This window comes from Cardiocondyla obscurior, linkage group LG19 (genome assembly GCF_019399895.1).
Source record: "Cardiocondyla obscurior isolate alpha-2009 linkage group LG19, Cobs3.1, whole genome shotgun sequence".
Classification (NCBI taxonomy): Eukaryota; Metazoa; Arthropoda; class Insecta; order Hymenoptera; family Formicidae; genus Cardiocondyla; species Cardiocondyla obscurior.
In genome coordinates, this window is record NC_091882.1 from 3,457,473 (window position 1) to 3,473,263 (window position 15,791).

Genomic DNA, 15,791 nt, shown 5'->3' on the forward strand with positions numbered 1-15,791 from the left:
AGATGCATTTTCAATAATACATCATATGTTAGAGTAACTAATGTGGATAAATTTTAACTTATTTCTATTTTTCTCCAGTTTTCAATAATTAAAAAACGTAAACTACGCGAAAAACTAATTAAAAATTAAAGTTGATCTGCACGTTTATCAATAAAAATAGACGTATTTGTTATTAATAAAATAATAAAAAACATTTTGTTAATTAAATAAAATTTGCAAATTGTCTGAATAGACTTGAGCTGACTCTGCACACACGAAAATGAATATGCTACGTCCCTATCTCAAGATACTGTGCAATCATTTCATTGGTTGGACAAATTCTCAGACTTAATCTCGAACTAGAAATAATCTTCTTTATTTTATCTTTAATTTCAGTATTTTTAATTTTCAATAGAAATACTATTACTTTGCTCTATTTTTATCATATATCGAGTATTTATTTAAGTGCATTTACCCGGAAAGAAAACTACTCTTGCAATACGCATGTCGCGCGTTTGCCAAAGAGATATCTCGACTCATTCTTGTCAGTTCTATTCGATTATAATTGTATCTCAACCATACTTTTGTGCCTTATTTTTTTTGTTAATATTTCTAATTATGTACATGGTCTTTTTTTAACCATGACATAAAGACATAATGTAATGCAGAAAATGTTTTGTCAAATTTTGCGCAAGCGCGGCTTATGCGACAATAATGTCAAGCAGTCGGACTCACATCCTTCTCTCTTTCTCTACCTCTCTCTTTCTTCCTGCGTGTTAGATAATCATTCTCGTCGAATGGAACGCATCTCGAGCATGACGCCGGCCGCAGAGAATGCGCCGCGCGATCACGCTCGTTGACGTGATTCGCCACACCTGTTTTTTTCTTCCTCGCAAGTCCTCCACCTGGTGTGCCGCGTCGTGTCGCATCCCGATTTTTGTGATATCGACACACAATTAACAGAATGTCAGTGAACACCTTTGCGGCTTTGCCGGCCCGTTGCTCCGTAACAAAATATATGGTAGAGCGTTGCTCCTCTATGAATCGCGACTCCGTGCGTTGAGTCGCGTTGTGCTGGCATATATCAAGCGAACATCGACTCGAAAGCTCATTAAATACGACGCTCACATAAAGTATCAACGAAGCAAAAGTGAAAATTTCAACGACGGTAGTCGTGCGGCTGTGAGTGAGTATATTATGCCGCATTCGACATCGCATTCCTAAAAGTTGGTGAAATTTAAGTAAATTAAGTACGTAAACGTAAAGGAATAAAAATCGTATCTGTCTATATTCTATTATCTATATTATTTTTAACTCATATCTTAATTTATATTTAATAATTTTTTACCTTTTAGCATCTATACGATTAAAAAAACGGAGCGCAGAGATGGTTCGTGTGATAACGGTGCATAATTTTCTGGGACAAAATGTCGCCCAGATCGAAGAACCGACGGCGACGTGCACGGCCACCAGCCAGGGTCACGAGATGCTCTTGCTGGCGTTGCCTACACACTGCGTGGAGGTATGGGAGCTGATGAATTCGGACGTTAAATTGCACACTGTCTTTCCAACGGTGGACATGATCAATCAAATGGTACATTGCACCAAAGGAGATTACGTCGTGACGCTGGAATCAAAATATCTCAGAGATAATGCGAGCAATAATCATCCAAATAGAGCTACTTCTAATTTTGTAAGGATTTATGTAAATTGGGCTATAGCTAAGGATCAGAGTCAGCCGATGCGAGCCAGAATTGCTGGACGAGTCACGCCAAGCTTAAATCGACCCTTGAACAGCTTGGAGATGATAGAGTTACCTTTGAGCGTGCAGCCTACATTAATCGCTTGCTGTCAATCCACTGGTAATTTATTGGTAGCTTCCGGAAATAGTGCCATTCTGCATGAATTCAAAATTGAAACGCAACAAGTTTCAAAGATAAAATTCGTAGATTTTGAGCCTAGACCATGGTCATTGGGATTCACATTCACACCTGCGCGCATGGAAATCATGGAAGATTTTATAGCAATTATGGATAATACAAATTTATCGGTTTTTCGTCTCACAAACTCAATGTACGAAGATATTGACCAACTTAGCTCTTTAACTTCCACTTCTTCTTCCGTCGATAAGACGTCCATATCTACAGATTCATCTCTCGTAGAAAATAGTAGCAGCCTCGGAAATGATGATGCTTCACTGCAGGGAACAAATATAAAGCACAAATTTGTAGATCAAGATTGCCAATACGCGACACCTGAAAATACCGAAACAATGACCAATATTAAATCTAAAGATAAAAAGCGCAGAGGCACAAAAGGAAGCGCATGGTATAAGTCAGAATTAGGCGATTTTAATAAAGCAAAAACAAGTAATAATAAAAATTATATAGATTGGGAGCACCTGATATGTAACGAGAAGGATGAAATGCAAAGGTTAATTGCACAAGGAATTATTGATCCTTCTTCACAATCATTAACAGTAAATCTACCATTAATAAGCTTAGAAAGAGCGAGCCCAGGCCATGCTCTCAGTCCTTTTGTGTTAAATTCAGACGATATAAGAATCTTCATTAAGACAACTTCACCTGACGAAGGATGGTCTGAAAATTACATAATTAAAAATTTACTATGCTTAAAAATCAATGCTGGTAGTAATAATACAAAAGTAGATGGAATTTTAGAGACTTTTAAATCTCTAGTGTTAAAACCATTGTACATGAAAAAAGAATGTAACACTACCGGTGTAAAAAAATTTATGTTACGATCAGATAAATACAGATACTTACAAGGTGTAAGTTGCTTCGTTTGTACCACTCAAGAGGGATATTTGTACCATTTTTCAGCGGCAAGTAACAGTTCTCTAGATGCAACGTGCCTGACGACTTATCCGTTCACCGCACCTGTTCATCACGTAGCGCTGGAACATTCTGTACTTCACGCATTAACCGAAGCTGGTCTTGAGTCTTATACATTACGCCTTTCTCATCATATTGCAAAATTATCAACCAACTTGGATGGCGTTAGAGTCACTTGTCCTAGTACCATGGAGCCAGTAAGCTTGATCGGCTTACGACCGTTCCTAGGAATACAGAAATTATTACACATAAGAAATTATATAATTCTACTGGCAAAAGCGGACTGTTCTTGGACCATGTATTCTTTGAATCTACCTAAGATCGAAAACGTATATTTCGATATGTTGAACGCAGCGAAGAGTCATAAATCCTCCAGTCCAAGTACTTATCGACATTTACTTGGAGAAGCTCACGCTTTGATACGCCTGGCAAAAGATGTTTTCCATGATAACGAGGAACTCGACGATGCAGCACACAAGAATGATCTCAAGTTGAAAAATCTCTACAATCAATCATGTGCGTTACTCGCAGATTATTATATACGATCGGAGTTTGAATCGGACTGGGATTTGTGTATTCCTTATTACAAGATGTCTGGACTAAAGCCTTCGGAAGTGTTGTCTAGAAAAAGCAGTCAAGACGCACCTGGACTTCTTGCATTCTTGACTGACGCTCTTCTCTCCATGAAAAGTGGATCTGATGCGGACGCGCTTTTTCAAGGATTCAACATCATAGAGATTATTTGTAAACTAGAAAAAGAAAATTTATTAAAATTAATTTTTAGCAGTTCTGTATTGCGAGAGTATGCTACTGAAAAGTTGATATACCTGTTGCTAACTTATAAAACCGACGACGTCGTTAAACTTGCTCTGGCACTCTTATATATTCAAGCTGACAAGCAGGAACAGGCAGAGAAAGCGTTGGAACGAGTATCCGAGCAATGCATCGAACAGATTGTTTTAGAACGCTGGGATCTGCTGTTTGACGTAACCGTAATGAAAAAAAAAAGTCCTATGATTGCTACTTTTTCAGATTTTGCCGGTACCTTGATGTTCATAAAGAACACCACCTTCGCCGATATTTTGATTCAAATAATAGAAGAAGGAGCGTTGTCACTACATCAAATTATACAAGTGTTCCTAGAATATTTGCCGTCTCGAGTCGGAAGAGACGGACACAACGCAGCCGCTACCTTGCAAGTTTTTCTCGAAAAATATTTACACAATCACTTTAGTACGAAATTGCTAATAGAATGGACACCATCTGCAAATAAAACTCAGATACGCTCAGATTTTGCTCTCATTGAGGCATTCAAGCTATTAGTGCGATCATATTTAGGCAAATTAACTCAAACGAGAGTGTATAAAAGCGATTCTAAAAAAGAAGAGGAAGAAAATGACAAGGAATACTTCATGTTCGCTAAATATCGGCCGAGTTATTTAAACAAAATGCCACCGTACGCTAAAGATTATCAAAAAATATTAAGTATGAACGACTTTAAGGATTTAGCGAATTATAATAACGCTGTCGAAACCGAGAAAATTATACCTAAGGAATTATTTAAATTACAATCCATACTATCGTGTGAATTTCTGCCGGTCGAATGTTTGCACGAAGTTAAACAATTTCTCGAAACGCAAAACATCGACGGAAGTTTATCTCTTAAAACACTATGCATTCAAAATACGGAAGAGGTGACGATAATTCTGATGGATGAATGTCCACAAGCTGTAGTACAATATGCAAAAGTATGATTAACAAACATAAGATATTGAATTTTTATTCAAATATTTTTAATATTCATTATCCTTTTATTACGTTGCAGGATAAATATACAAAGGATACTGAATGGAAATATCTTATCGATTTAACGCAAGACAAAATTGCCGCTTCAACAACAAAACAGGAGTTGCAACTTTTGTACACGCAGATCATGAAAGGTAAATTAAACGTAATAATATGTTTATCAATGAATTAATCTCTTTTTTAATTTATAGAAATCTTGAATTACTTGCCGCATGCATTACCTATGAAAAGTCTACATCGCATCTTACCGAGAGATGACATGGCAGCGTTTCAAAGATGCACCGAAATGTGCAATCAAATAATGCACGCGGATCACGTAAAGTCGTTAATAATGGAAACTGGGCAGCAACTTTTAACAACTTTAAAGTTATGAAGATAGATTTCCATTAAATATCATTTGTTAGCTAATTTCTAGACAAGGAAGTGATAATACTGAGGAATTACGAATATAAATTCGGATATTACATTTTAATAAGGATATCTTGGAAGACTACTTTATGTGCACTTATACTCGCAGATTAACCATTTCTACAAACGTTTCAAATATATGTTCCTGATTAATACAGTCACTATAAACTGATGTTTGTTAGTAAGTCTTAATAGATGTGCTAATGCACACATTTTTAACGATAAATTAACGATAAATAACTTTCATCAATTATTAAAAAAAAAAATTTGAAGGGAGATATTATAAATAGAATTTGTCTATAATTAACTGTTGAATCGTTCTATAAATATATATACTATATTATGACTAAAAATGTAAAATCTGTCCCAGAGCAAAGGTGATATAATAACGTATGAAGATAGACGTGAAACGAATGTATACGAAAACTAGAAATTTGGAGCACATTATATCTATACTAAAAAATGTTTATAATTATTTACCGATTACATTTAGAAATTATTATACAAACCAATGAAACATTACACAGTTATGAACAAATATCTAAATGTTTTATGCAACTTATATTAAAATTTTTCAGAATTAATTATTCGATCTCGATAATTAATTCGAATTTATTCTGCTCTGGAACAGAAGGTATATCTTTAGTGAAATGAATTTTACTAAAATAGTTTTTATCAAATCTGTTGATCTTGACGAATAGTTTTATGTAATCAATTTTTGAGTGTTATAAAACAAGTAACTTTGATGTGCCTTTAATGATGATTTCTCTTTATTATAAATTTAATTATGTTAAAATGATAATATTTAAAATTCACCATAAAAATAAATACGTGATAAATCTAGCCGTTATTTTATATCTTGATCTATACCGTGTCCATAATTTTTATCTCTGTATAGCAATTACTGTTATAAAAGTATTAATAAAAAAAGTATGAATTTATAGATTTTTATTAATATTACAGTAGTGTTAATATGTGGATAAAATTTTTAATAAGCATAACAAAGATAATCTAAGATCAAAATTTGAGTGATTGGAATATTTTCAATAGAAATAAATGTAATATAATATCCTTTACAGTTCCCAATAGGTATAAAATATACTATATTTATACCTACTTTTCAAAAATAAAAACCGTTATTAGGAATGTAAGATATTAACAAATTTCTATTTGCCCCGAAAAATTATTTAATTGTTATTCGTATGGTAAATCATAATGTTTGAACGTTTTATATTTGAATGTGTATATACATTCCTTTCGTCTAGTTTGTCAAAATATTCTAGCTTTTAGTTTAATTTTGCTAAGTGCTAGAATATATTTTTAAAGATTTATTAATTTTTGTTAATTACCTAATCCGAATGTATTCTTGAATAATCCACAAAAAAATAACTGTTGTATGATCCTTAAATGCATTATCGTCCACACCTACATTATTTCAAATTCCCTATTCAACTTTGACAAATCTCTGAAAAAATATAATTGTATGTAAGTAATTATTACAAATTTTTTATAGATTAATTTGTATAAAATATTACATAAAATATTACCTGTTGTCTATAGCTTCCATCAATTCATATTTATGCATCAGCGATATAACTAATCTTAACGTAGACCATATTGTATTCGACATTGTTTTAGGAGGCACATTGCTAGCCTGTGGACCTCTCCCTGCAGCTTGTTGATTTAATGCTGTCAGAAGATGCTCACCTGCCTCTCTGTCGTAATAATTTTGTTAATACATTATTTTTTTTTTTACAATTTTAAAATTACAAAGAAATATATATTTACTTGTATGCTCCAAGATTAACACAAGATATGCCCAGATTATAACGTGCTCTAATAAATCCAGGTGACAATTCTAAGGCACGATGGTACGCATTTACAGCTTCGGCTGATCGCTGGCCATTAGCTAAAGTAGCACCCAATCTATTCCACAACCTAGAATCCTTTCCAGAGAAAACATATTTAAATTCATGTGTTACTTTGATTTATCACAACAGAAATGGATTACACTTACATCAGGACGCACGTGTAACGCTGCTTGGAAGCAGTCCACGGCTTTATTGTAATCATTTGATAAATTAAACAATATACCTAATCCACATTGTACATCCGCGTCAATTTCATCTGTAGGATTCATTCTGGCAGCTTGAATATACAGATCTTTGACTTCATCGTAAACTTTGCTACAAAAAATAACACCATAAAAAATATTCCAATATTAATAATTATTTTAAACTTACTCATATAACAAGGTAGATACGTTGAAATTCGGATGTTCTTCTAATTTAATATTAGATTCTGCACTTGTAAGATGTTTATATTTTTCATTCTTTAACAACCATTCTTTTAACGTTAAACAAGCTTGTTTTTGATAAGATTCATTCGCGTAAGAAGCTGCTAACGCCATAAGAGCGACATTGTTCGATGGATCCAAACACAAACAACGATTTAAAGCAGAAATGGCTAAAGGATCTTGTTCATTTTCAGCTTGTGTTTTACCAAGAAGTAACCAAGCTTCAATGCTATCTTCATCTTGTTGAACAGCAGCTTCAAAACAGAGGACAGCGCTTGGTAAATCGCCTGCCTCTAATCGTCTTTTGCCTTCTGCTAGTGCATTTGGCAAATCTTTCATAGGATTTGTCTCAGAAAATTCATATTCTTTATTAAATGGATCATAGTAAGTATCAAATTCCGATACCCACGGGTGTGTAGACGAAAGAGAATCTTGAGCGGAGATCTTGTCCCATTCGTCTTGAAATCGCTTCCACAATGATTCTATATTATCTTCTAAAATATTAATTATTCTTATTTTACAATACACATTAAAGATAAACGTATTTAATAAAATTATAACAATAAAAAAACAAAGTAAAATTAAAATTTTACCTGTAACAGGATTTTCTTTTGTAAATTCGTCTATCCATGTACCTGAAGCTTCTAATTCCTCTTCTACTTTATTTAAGACAGTATTGTCATTGTTAACAAGACTAGTTGCACTATTATCTATAAATTGTTCTATCCATTCCTCACTTGTACCATTCAAATTCATTGCCATTTGATTGCTTTCTATTGGAATGTCACCTTCTCGTTCCATAAATTTCATAAACTTTGAATATGCAAAGTTTGGATCTTCTTCTTTTACTTGAGCAATATTATTTTTATTTGTTTCGTCTTGTGTAACATTTGTATTACATTCGAGAAAATCTTCTGCCCATTTTGGATTCAAACCATATTCTTGAATTTTCTCAAAATGAGTACCTTTCTCTTGAACAGGTAACACAGACGCCTTCCATATATCATCTGCATGAAATTCCTATAATTTATTTATAATTATTAAATATTCAATAACATTACAAATAAATATAAATACATATGACGGTAAATTTCGAAAAATTACATCTATAGATTTTGATGATAGAAGATAAGAGTTTTCCCAGGCTTTATCTAAATCACCCTTTAATTCCGTTATGATTTCAGGTCTTGCTTTTGGCGGATGAACGTTTTGATCCATCTCCCGTATTTCCTGCAATAGATTGTCCATTCGAAACGTCTGGGGACAAGCAGGTTCATCCAAGAACTGTTGGACCAATTGGTCTGCATCTGAAGCTTGAAAAGTTTCCGACGAACTAAATGGTTGATGAATTCCTTGCTCCTTGAAAGCATGGTCTTGTACATAGTGTGATGTAAGTTGTAACAACGAGCTGGAACCGCCACAGTCGCCTTCCACTAATTCACGAAACGCCATGTCTTTTGATGTCTATTAATTTCCTAAATAAAACAAAACATTGATCTTTCTATTCCTTCTACAGTAATATTATTTGTTACATAATCTATATTAAATATAAAACGTACATCAAGCACCGACATCAATACTTCGAGCAAGAAGCAAAACATGAGCTCGAATAAAGCGAGATAAAATGTACTTAATTTTATTTGGTACATAAAGAACAAAACATTTTACGTGTACAATATGTAATACGAAAATTATAAGCTAAAATTATGTAGAAATAAAATCAGATAAATCGTGATTGCAAGTCAGTCTCGGTTATACATTGGAATAATCATTCAATGACAAGATGATAGTTGCGACCTGCAATCGAATGCTTGGCCTGAAATAAACGTTGCTTGTGAAAAAAAAAAATATCTTTGATGCATAAAGCTCGACGTTAGCTAAGCAATTTGGTTGATACTGTCCGAAAAAAGTGACAATCAACGGAATCACCTTGGTGTTTCTGCGCTGCTGTCGTTCGCCTCGTCCTTGTTGGGAATACACTTGGCGTTATCGTGACGTGCGATCGTCCAGAACGGGCAGCGAGATTTTGACGATCGAGACTTTGTACCGGAACAACTGAAAGAGGAGGGGAGAATTACAAGGATAGAACTCTCTCTGATCGACTCGCGCGCAATAGATCGGGGTAGGAGCAAAAAAGAGAGAGAGAGAAAGAAAAAGGGAAAGCGTGAGAAAAAATAGCGGAAAATAAACCGAATTTGTCTGTCATGCCTGTTAGATGAGCTCGAGTATCATTAATTGTTTCTCGGCGAAAACGCTGGTCGAAGAAAAAGCGGAAAAAAAATGAGATTCCATCTTGATCCCCTCCAACGAACGCGTTCTAGCTGTTGCGGCTGCATTTCCTCAACTCGCGCCACCTGCACCTCCACGCAAGAGACACGTTATTTTTCTCTTTCTAATTAATGGGATTCGAGAGAGAAAGACAATGTGCTTTTGCAACGGCGTCGAACGATGGGGCGACTGTAGTTTGCGCGACGTGCACTAATTGGCTCGTCACGTAGTCGAGCGCTGATTGGACGCTTGAGATATTTGAACTTCGAGATTGAGAAACTCGAAGCAGTTAATTTCAGTTACGGGAAAATTCGCGACAAGTGCAGACGTGACCCATAACCGGTGACGGTAATTATTCGAAAAAAGTATCGCGACCGCGAATAATGAGTACTAATTCTTCGTAAAATACCATTTGATCGTTCTTAGTCGTGAAATTTTAAAAATAATCGCCGCTATACGGTAATTAATAGGGGGGCTCGGGCGAACCCCGAGAGGGGGTGGATCGTCGGGGGAAAGACTGTGGGTAGGGAACTGTGCTTCGGCGGTGTGGTTCATGAAGAACATCGTTGCCGCAAATAATAATCGCGAGTGCTTAGTGAATTGCTTTAGCGGTGTGGTCCGTGAAGGACATCGTTGCCGCAAATAATAATCGCGAGTGTTTAGTGAAAGTGCTTTCTGGTCGTACTGGTCCGAGGAATCTAGATTCTTGCTGCCCCGATGCTCCAATGCTCCGAAATCGAGGGTCTGGGACGAGTCGAGGGAGGCCAGGTTATTTCGTTATTTTCTGGGTCAAATGCAACGGGAACATCATATATACTCGCCTAATACAAGGTACGTGCGAATAATGTACAAAAATGTCGATATTGTTAATGTATAATATGTCTGAGACGATTTTTTGTCACCTATACGACGAGAAATTTGTCAGGTGAGGCTCCGTGCGATCGTAGTTTCAAACGGTCAGCGAAAAGCGTACGGTTTAGTACTTGCGCAGAAGCGATGAGAAATTCGTCAAATGCGCTCCGCGCGATCGTATCGTACGACGCCAACGAAAGTTACGCCAACGCCTTCGTGGTCGGTAAAGCAATTAATATGAAACCTGCATAACCAAAGTGACCATGGTAACAGAATAGACGGGTAACAGACTGGATAGGTAACAGAGTAGACGGGTAACAAACTGGATAGGTAACAGACTGGATAGGTAACAGAGTAGACGGGTAACAAACTAGATAGGTAACAGAGTAGATGGGTAACAGAGTAGATGGGTAACATGTCAATATAATAACTGTCGATAATTGAAGTGCAAATGGAAAAGGATAGTAATGAATAAAATATACGTGCATGTAACAAATGTCACTCATCGAGAAATGTTAAATGCAATTGATTGAAACTTTGTTTTCTTATAAATGATACTTCCGATTTCCTCCCGTTCTCTCATTCCCTGCCTCCGCCGCAGAAAACGTCGTATCTGCTCTTCGGTGTACATTAAAAAATAGTTTTATGAAAAGTTTATTAAATTAAAAATTATGGATAGCGGCATTATTTTTTTATAAATACTTCTATGTCATACATAAATATTTTTATGCATAACAATGTACGCTGGAAGGCAGATACGACGTTTACTGCGCCGACGACAGCTGACGAACGTGATTTTAGAGTCGTGTACGTCGAGTTTCACATGTGCCGCATGTATGTATGTACCGCGCCGGCCGGATTGCCGATGACCGATTTTCTTTTGTTCTCTCATTCTCTGCCTCCGCCGCAGAAAACGTCGTATCTGCTCTTCGGTGTACATTAAAAAATAGTTTTATGAAAAGTTTATTAAATTAAAAATTATGGATAGCGACATTAAAAGTATATGCCATTTTAAAGTGATTTTTGTTGCACTTTGCAGAATTTGCACTAAATCAAATTGAGTTTCTTAAATAATGGGCTTCAAGATATTTTAATAATAATTGCATTGAACGTTATGAATTATATTGACGTAAGAACATTAAAAATATTTTATTTCAATGATCTGAGTAAACAAGTCATATAAGGTCAACGTAGGAAATTATACAATTACATACATGCACTTCGTGCTAATAATCTATACATCTCTAAATGAGTCAAATTAATTATTCTTTGTTATATCATCGTGTTGAGATCATATTCGTGCCGTTTAAAAAAAAACATAATTTAATCAAATGCAACATGTTATTAAATAAATAGTGTAATTCATATTAAAAGAAGTATATTTTTTGGGGAATAAAATTAAAATCACAATCTTTTTTTTTATATTTTATTTTTTCAAGCTACAGTACAGTACATTCATTACGATAATAATTACAGTTTCTCCAAATTGGTTTTTCTTTTCTGCAGAAATTTTTCTGAATGTATAAAACACTTGGCGTTTTTGTATAGATGAACATTTTTAGTTTGCCTTGTTCTTTTTGGTGCTTATTCTACGGCTATCGTCAACTTCGAATTGATAGAAACTTATCAACCAGCGTTCTTTTTTTTCAATTCTTCGAGAGACTTTGCAATCATAGCTTGCCATTGCTCAGGTTTATTTTTTGTGAACCAATCTACTATATAGTCTAGTTTTTCCTTTTGTTTCTCAGTGCATCTCCTACAGTTGGTTTGGACAGCTTCGCTAAAAATGTCTGAAATTAAAATATATAATTTTAACGTATCAATTTTCAACTCTTCTTTTTTTTTCGCTTTATTTCTTTTTTTTTTTACATAAGTAATCTCCGTAATAATTAATACACATAAATAGAAAATGTAGAAGAACACGGTTTCAAATAAATAATACTTGGCGAGTCGATAAAGTTTTCACAAAAAGTAAAATTAACAGCTTTTTTTACGTCACATTTTTTATTATTATTTTTTTTTAATTAGAAAATCTGGAAGATAAATAATGAAACTTTCTAAACGGTTTAAATAATACACGATATGTTTTGTGTTGAGTAATTCGGTGTCAATATTTCTGACGAAAAAATTTAAAGGGTGGTATATATTATTCTTGGCAACGAGAAAATATTTCCTGCAGAATTTTATATATAGGTTTTACCTTTGAAGAACTTCGCGTCTGCTGTCACGCATGGCCCCGTTTCCATATAACATTTGACGTATTGTTCCCGTAGTTTATCGTTCTGAACGATACTCGTTGCATCAACGTAGTCGTATTGATCAGAATAAAGGTCCTCCGCGAGAACGTACACCAGTGCCATACTGATAATCGTCACGATATAGCTTAATCGAGCCATTGCTTCTTCTATTTTGATTCTTGGGATACTAAGCACCTGACTCATTTCGCGTCTTATTTATATGTATATTTAATACAAGGAAAAAGAGGAAAAAAATTAATAAAAAAGCAGAATGCGTGCAAATAAATGATCAAATTGCTACTTTAACAATCGCATACGTCTATCTGCAAAGAGGAAAAAAACTGACTACAATAATTATATTATTAAATCTTTCAAGAGGAAACGTAAAATGCGGTGGAATGTATTTATTAATTAATTATCAATACAGTCAATATTAATCACAATAATTATCACAAATCTAAATATTTTTTAAAAGGGAAAAGTTGTAGGTAAAGATACGTAGTATATGGATACGATACAATTAAATTACTGTAAAAATGTTAGTGGAATATCTAATCCAGTACAGGAGTTGAGATCGTAACGAAATCTTTCTTAATGATTTTTGTTTCATTACTGCGGTTCATTAAAAGTGTCAAGGGTTACCTGATTTTTTAGGTAACTTTGTTGAAATTAATTTATGAGATTTATCTAAGTTGTTCTCCAGCTTGGGAAGTCATTAATTATTAGTTTAATCACTAAATAATTTATCTAATTTTATGTAATTAAATGAAAAATATTTGAAAGGTGATACTTTATAGCAATTCACGTTGTTATCCTTTTAAACCATTTAATTTTTTGTTATCTCATTAATATGAATTTATAAAAATGTTTCAATTTCTTTATTGTAATTTTATTCTGTTTGTTGTCATCTCATAACTTTTAATATTTTATCTCGTGATTGCATATTAAAATACTGAACTTTAAATATTTTAGAAAAACATTTTATACATATAATATAAAAACTTAGACAATATTTTTAATATGAAACCCATTAAAGTTATATATAGAATTTTGTTAACATCTGTTACGAGAAATAGAGATCATACAATTAATTTTTTAATAACTTAACTCTTCGAACGCGTGTACATACTTATGTACATACGTACATACGCAAACACATGCTTTTTCTTCTATGTGTAAGTTGTGTATGCACATCCCTTCCATCGGTTTGCAGTGAATCACACTGCGTCCTCGTTAGCTTTAACTGCGTCCAAGTATCTTGACGTGTTTGACGCAGAATGAAATCCCCTATGAGAGAAAACGTTCGTAAGACTCGCGGGAATAGTTTGTTATCGGAGGCCTTGATCGAATAGACCGTAAGTTTGTAAATATTACGCCGACAAAGCTAAGTGCGCTCCCTAATGCAATAGATATGATTTCTTGCGGTGTTCAGTCTTTTGTAACGTGACGTATTATGAGGCAGCAAGGCGAGTCTAACCTAAAGGGAGCGTTCTTGACGTAACGTAGTGTCTGTATTATTTGTCTCCGATTGCCCACAAAATCTCATTAAACGATGAGCGATGCGTATCAAGGGCCTGCTATTGTTGCTTATCTGCATAGCAGGGAGCAGCATCGTTTTCGTTGCATTCAGCAATCAACGACCTTCCATTCAGACTCTAGTGACGGAAACTCACAAACAGTTGCGGAACTTCCAGGTGAATATTATTCAGCAAGCCTTCCTCTTTGTTATCCACGTTGTTTATTACTTCTTCATGCAAAGTTCTATTTTTAGGAAAATTTAAAAGACGTTGAGGAAAAACGTCTGGTGACAGATTCTAAGTACCTTGCGTTGCTTGGTCTGGATGGACAGACAACCACCACCCCAATCAGTCTTAAACCTCATAATATAACGGTTGTGTCGCTCGTAAGGCCTGGAAACGAGCAATATATTTATGGCTTCGTCAAAAACGTTAGCCACTTTTTGCCAAATAATAGTATTGTAATTTATAGCGTCGGTTTAAATGAAGATTCCTTACAAAACATTAGGCTCGCCTGTAATTCTACAAAATGTAATGTGACTCACTTTGATCTAAGTCCATTTCCTGCTCATGTCGAAGACGACACGCTGCATGTTTATAGACCTTTAGTTATTCAAGTAAGTAGTTCTCCAAAAATGCCTTTAGTTATATCAGAAAGAGTTGATTGTACTAATTGAATAATGCTTTTGTGGCACAGACAGCTTTAAATACGTTAGGTAGTATAATCTATATGGATTTCAATGTACGTCTGAATTCCTCAGACATTGTGAAGTATCTCTGTCCAAAATCTGGAATCTTAACTTGGCCTACAAGGCACGCTATTAGTTCACTGACGCATCCAAAGATGTACGAGTACTTTCATGCCTCTGCCGAGAGCTTCTTCTTTCTCCCACTGATTAAAGCATCACAGTTAATAATTAGTAATTTTAAAGACATTAGAGAAAAAGTAATGCTGCCTTGGGTCCAGTGTGCATTAACGAGGGATTGTATTTCCCCTATTGGTAAGTTTCTTTTGAATTGCACCATTTAATTATACTCGTCGGTAAGTGCCATTCAAATATTATCTATAATTTGCTAATTTTTATGTATTCCGTAAATCTGTGATAAAAAGTATCGAAGTTGTTTTATTCATTTGCTTACTTTTAATTAAATATTTGTAGGTGCGCAATCGGCGGGCTGTAGGTTTAACAAAAAGCCGCAATATCGGTATTCTGGTTGTCACGCATACGACACTTCCGCATTAAATATAGTTTTGGGATTGCATTTTAACTTTGATGATACGTATTATGTATACAAAGAGCGAGAAGCGTACTTTAACACGATACAATTCGAGGAGATGACCGAGGAATATCTCATGATTACACGGCAAAACAATGCCACCGAGACCAACCTTAAGAATTTCGTTCAAGAGCGTTAAATCCTTTTTGATCTCAATTTATCTTAGATAATATGTCGGATAAGCACAATTTAACTTAAGATTGTTAAGCATTGAACTAAATTATAATAAATAGCAAAATGACCAAGAAACATAAGTGAAGTTACATTTAAACGGGATCACCTTTAAAACCTGAAT

The 15,791-nt window shown here is 34.6% G+C and overlaps 4 protein-coding genes across 5 annotated transcripts; 2 read left to right on the plus strand and 2 right to left on the minus strand.

Annotated features, from left to right (window-relative positions):
* Nucleotides 1–502: 502 nt before the first annotated feature.
* LOC139110010 (BLOC-2 complex member HPS3) lies at nucleotides 503–6,302 on the plus strand. 2 transcript variants are annotated; one of them, XM_070669499.1, is made up of 4 exons: nucleotides 503–1,229; nucleotides 1,335–4,582; nucleotides 4,660–4,774; nucleotides 4,832–6,302. In XM_070669499.1, the coding sequence occupies exons 2-4, from the start codon at nucleotides 1,367–1,369 to the stop codon at nucleotides 5,011–5,013; spliced, it is 3,513 nt and encodes a 1,170-aa protein (XP_070525600.1). In that variant the 5' UTR covers nucleotides 503–1,229; nucleotides 1,335–1,366; the 3' UTR covers nucleotides 5,014–6,302. The 2 variants fall into 2 exon arrangements, with proteins under 2 accessions (XP_070525600.1, XP_070525601.1); XM_070669500.1 differs by having other exon boundaries at nucleotides 503–1,165.
* On the minus strand, nucleotides 4,586–9,681 carry Pex5 (peroxin 5). Its single transcript, XM_070669507.1, has 9 exons — nucleotides 9,553–9,681; nucleotides 9,274–9,399; nucleotides 8,449–8,819; nucleotides 7,938–8,364; nucleotides 7,292–7,838; nucleotides 7,066–7,234; nucleotides 6,837–6,994; nucleotides 6,596–6,763; nucleotides 4,586–6,513 (listed from the first exon to the last, which is right to left on the minus strand). Exons 3-9 carry the CDS (start codon nucleotides 8,794–8,796, stop codon nucleotides 6,474–6,476), a joined length of 1,857 nt encoding a protein of 618 aa, XP_070525608.1. The 5' UTR covers nucleotides 8,797–8,819; nucleotides 9,274–9,399; nucleotides 9,553–9,681; the 3' UTR covers nucleotides 4,586–6,473.
* A 2,193-nt stretch (nucleotides 9,682–11,874) lies between these two features.
* On the minus strand, nucleotides 11,875–12,929 carry LOC139110088 (ejaculatory bulb-specific protein 3-like). Its single transcript, XM_070669654.1, has 2 exons — nucleotides 12,665–12,929; nucleotides 11,875–12,254 (listed from the first exon to the last, which is right to left on the minus strand). The coding sequence occupies exons 1-2, from the start codon at nucleotides 12,903–12,905 to the stop codon at nucleotides 12,091–12,093; spliced, it is 405 nt and encodes a 134-aa protein (XP_070525755.1). The 5' UTR covers nucleotides 12,906–12,929; the 3' UTR covers nucleotides 11,875–12,090.
* Nucleotides 12,930–13,821: 892 nt separating this feature from the next.
* Nucleotides 13,822–15,750, plus strand: LOC139110071 (uncharacterized). Its single transcript, XM_070669625.1, has 4 exons — nucleotides 13,822–14,395; nucleotides 14,473–14,835; nucleotides 14,916–15,219; nucleotides 15,379–15,750. Exons 1-4 carry the CDS (start codon nucleotides 14,261–14,263, stop codon nucleotides 15,633–15,635), a joined length of 1,059 nt encoding a protein of 352 aa, XP_070525726.1. The 5' UTR covers nucleotides 13,822–14,260; the 3' UTR covers nucleotides 15,636–15,750.
* The last annotated feature ends 41 nt before the right edge of the window (nucleotides 15,751–15,791 follow it).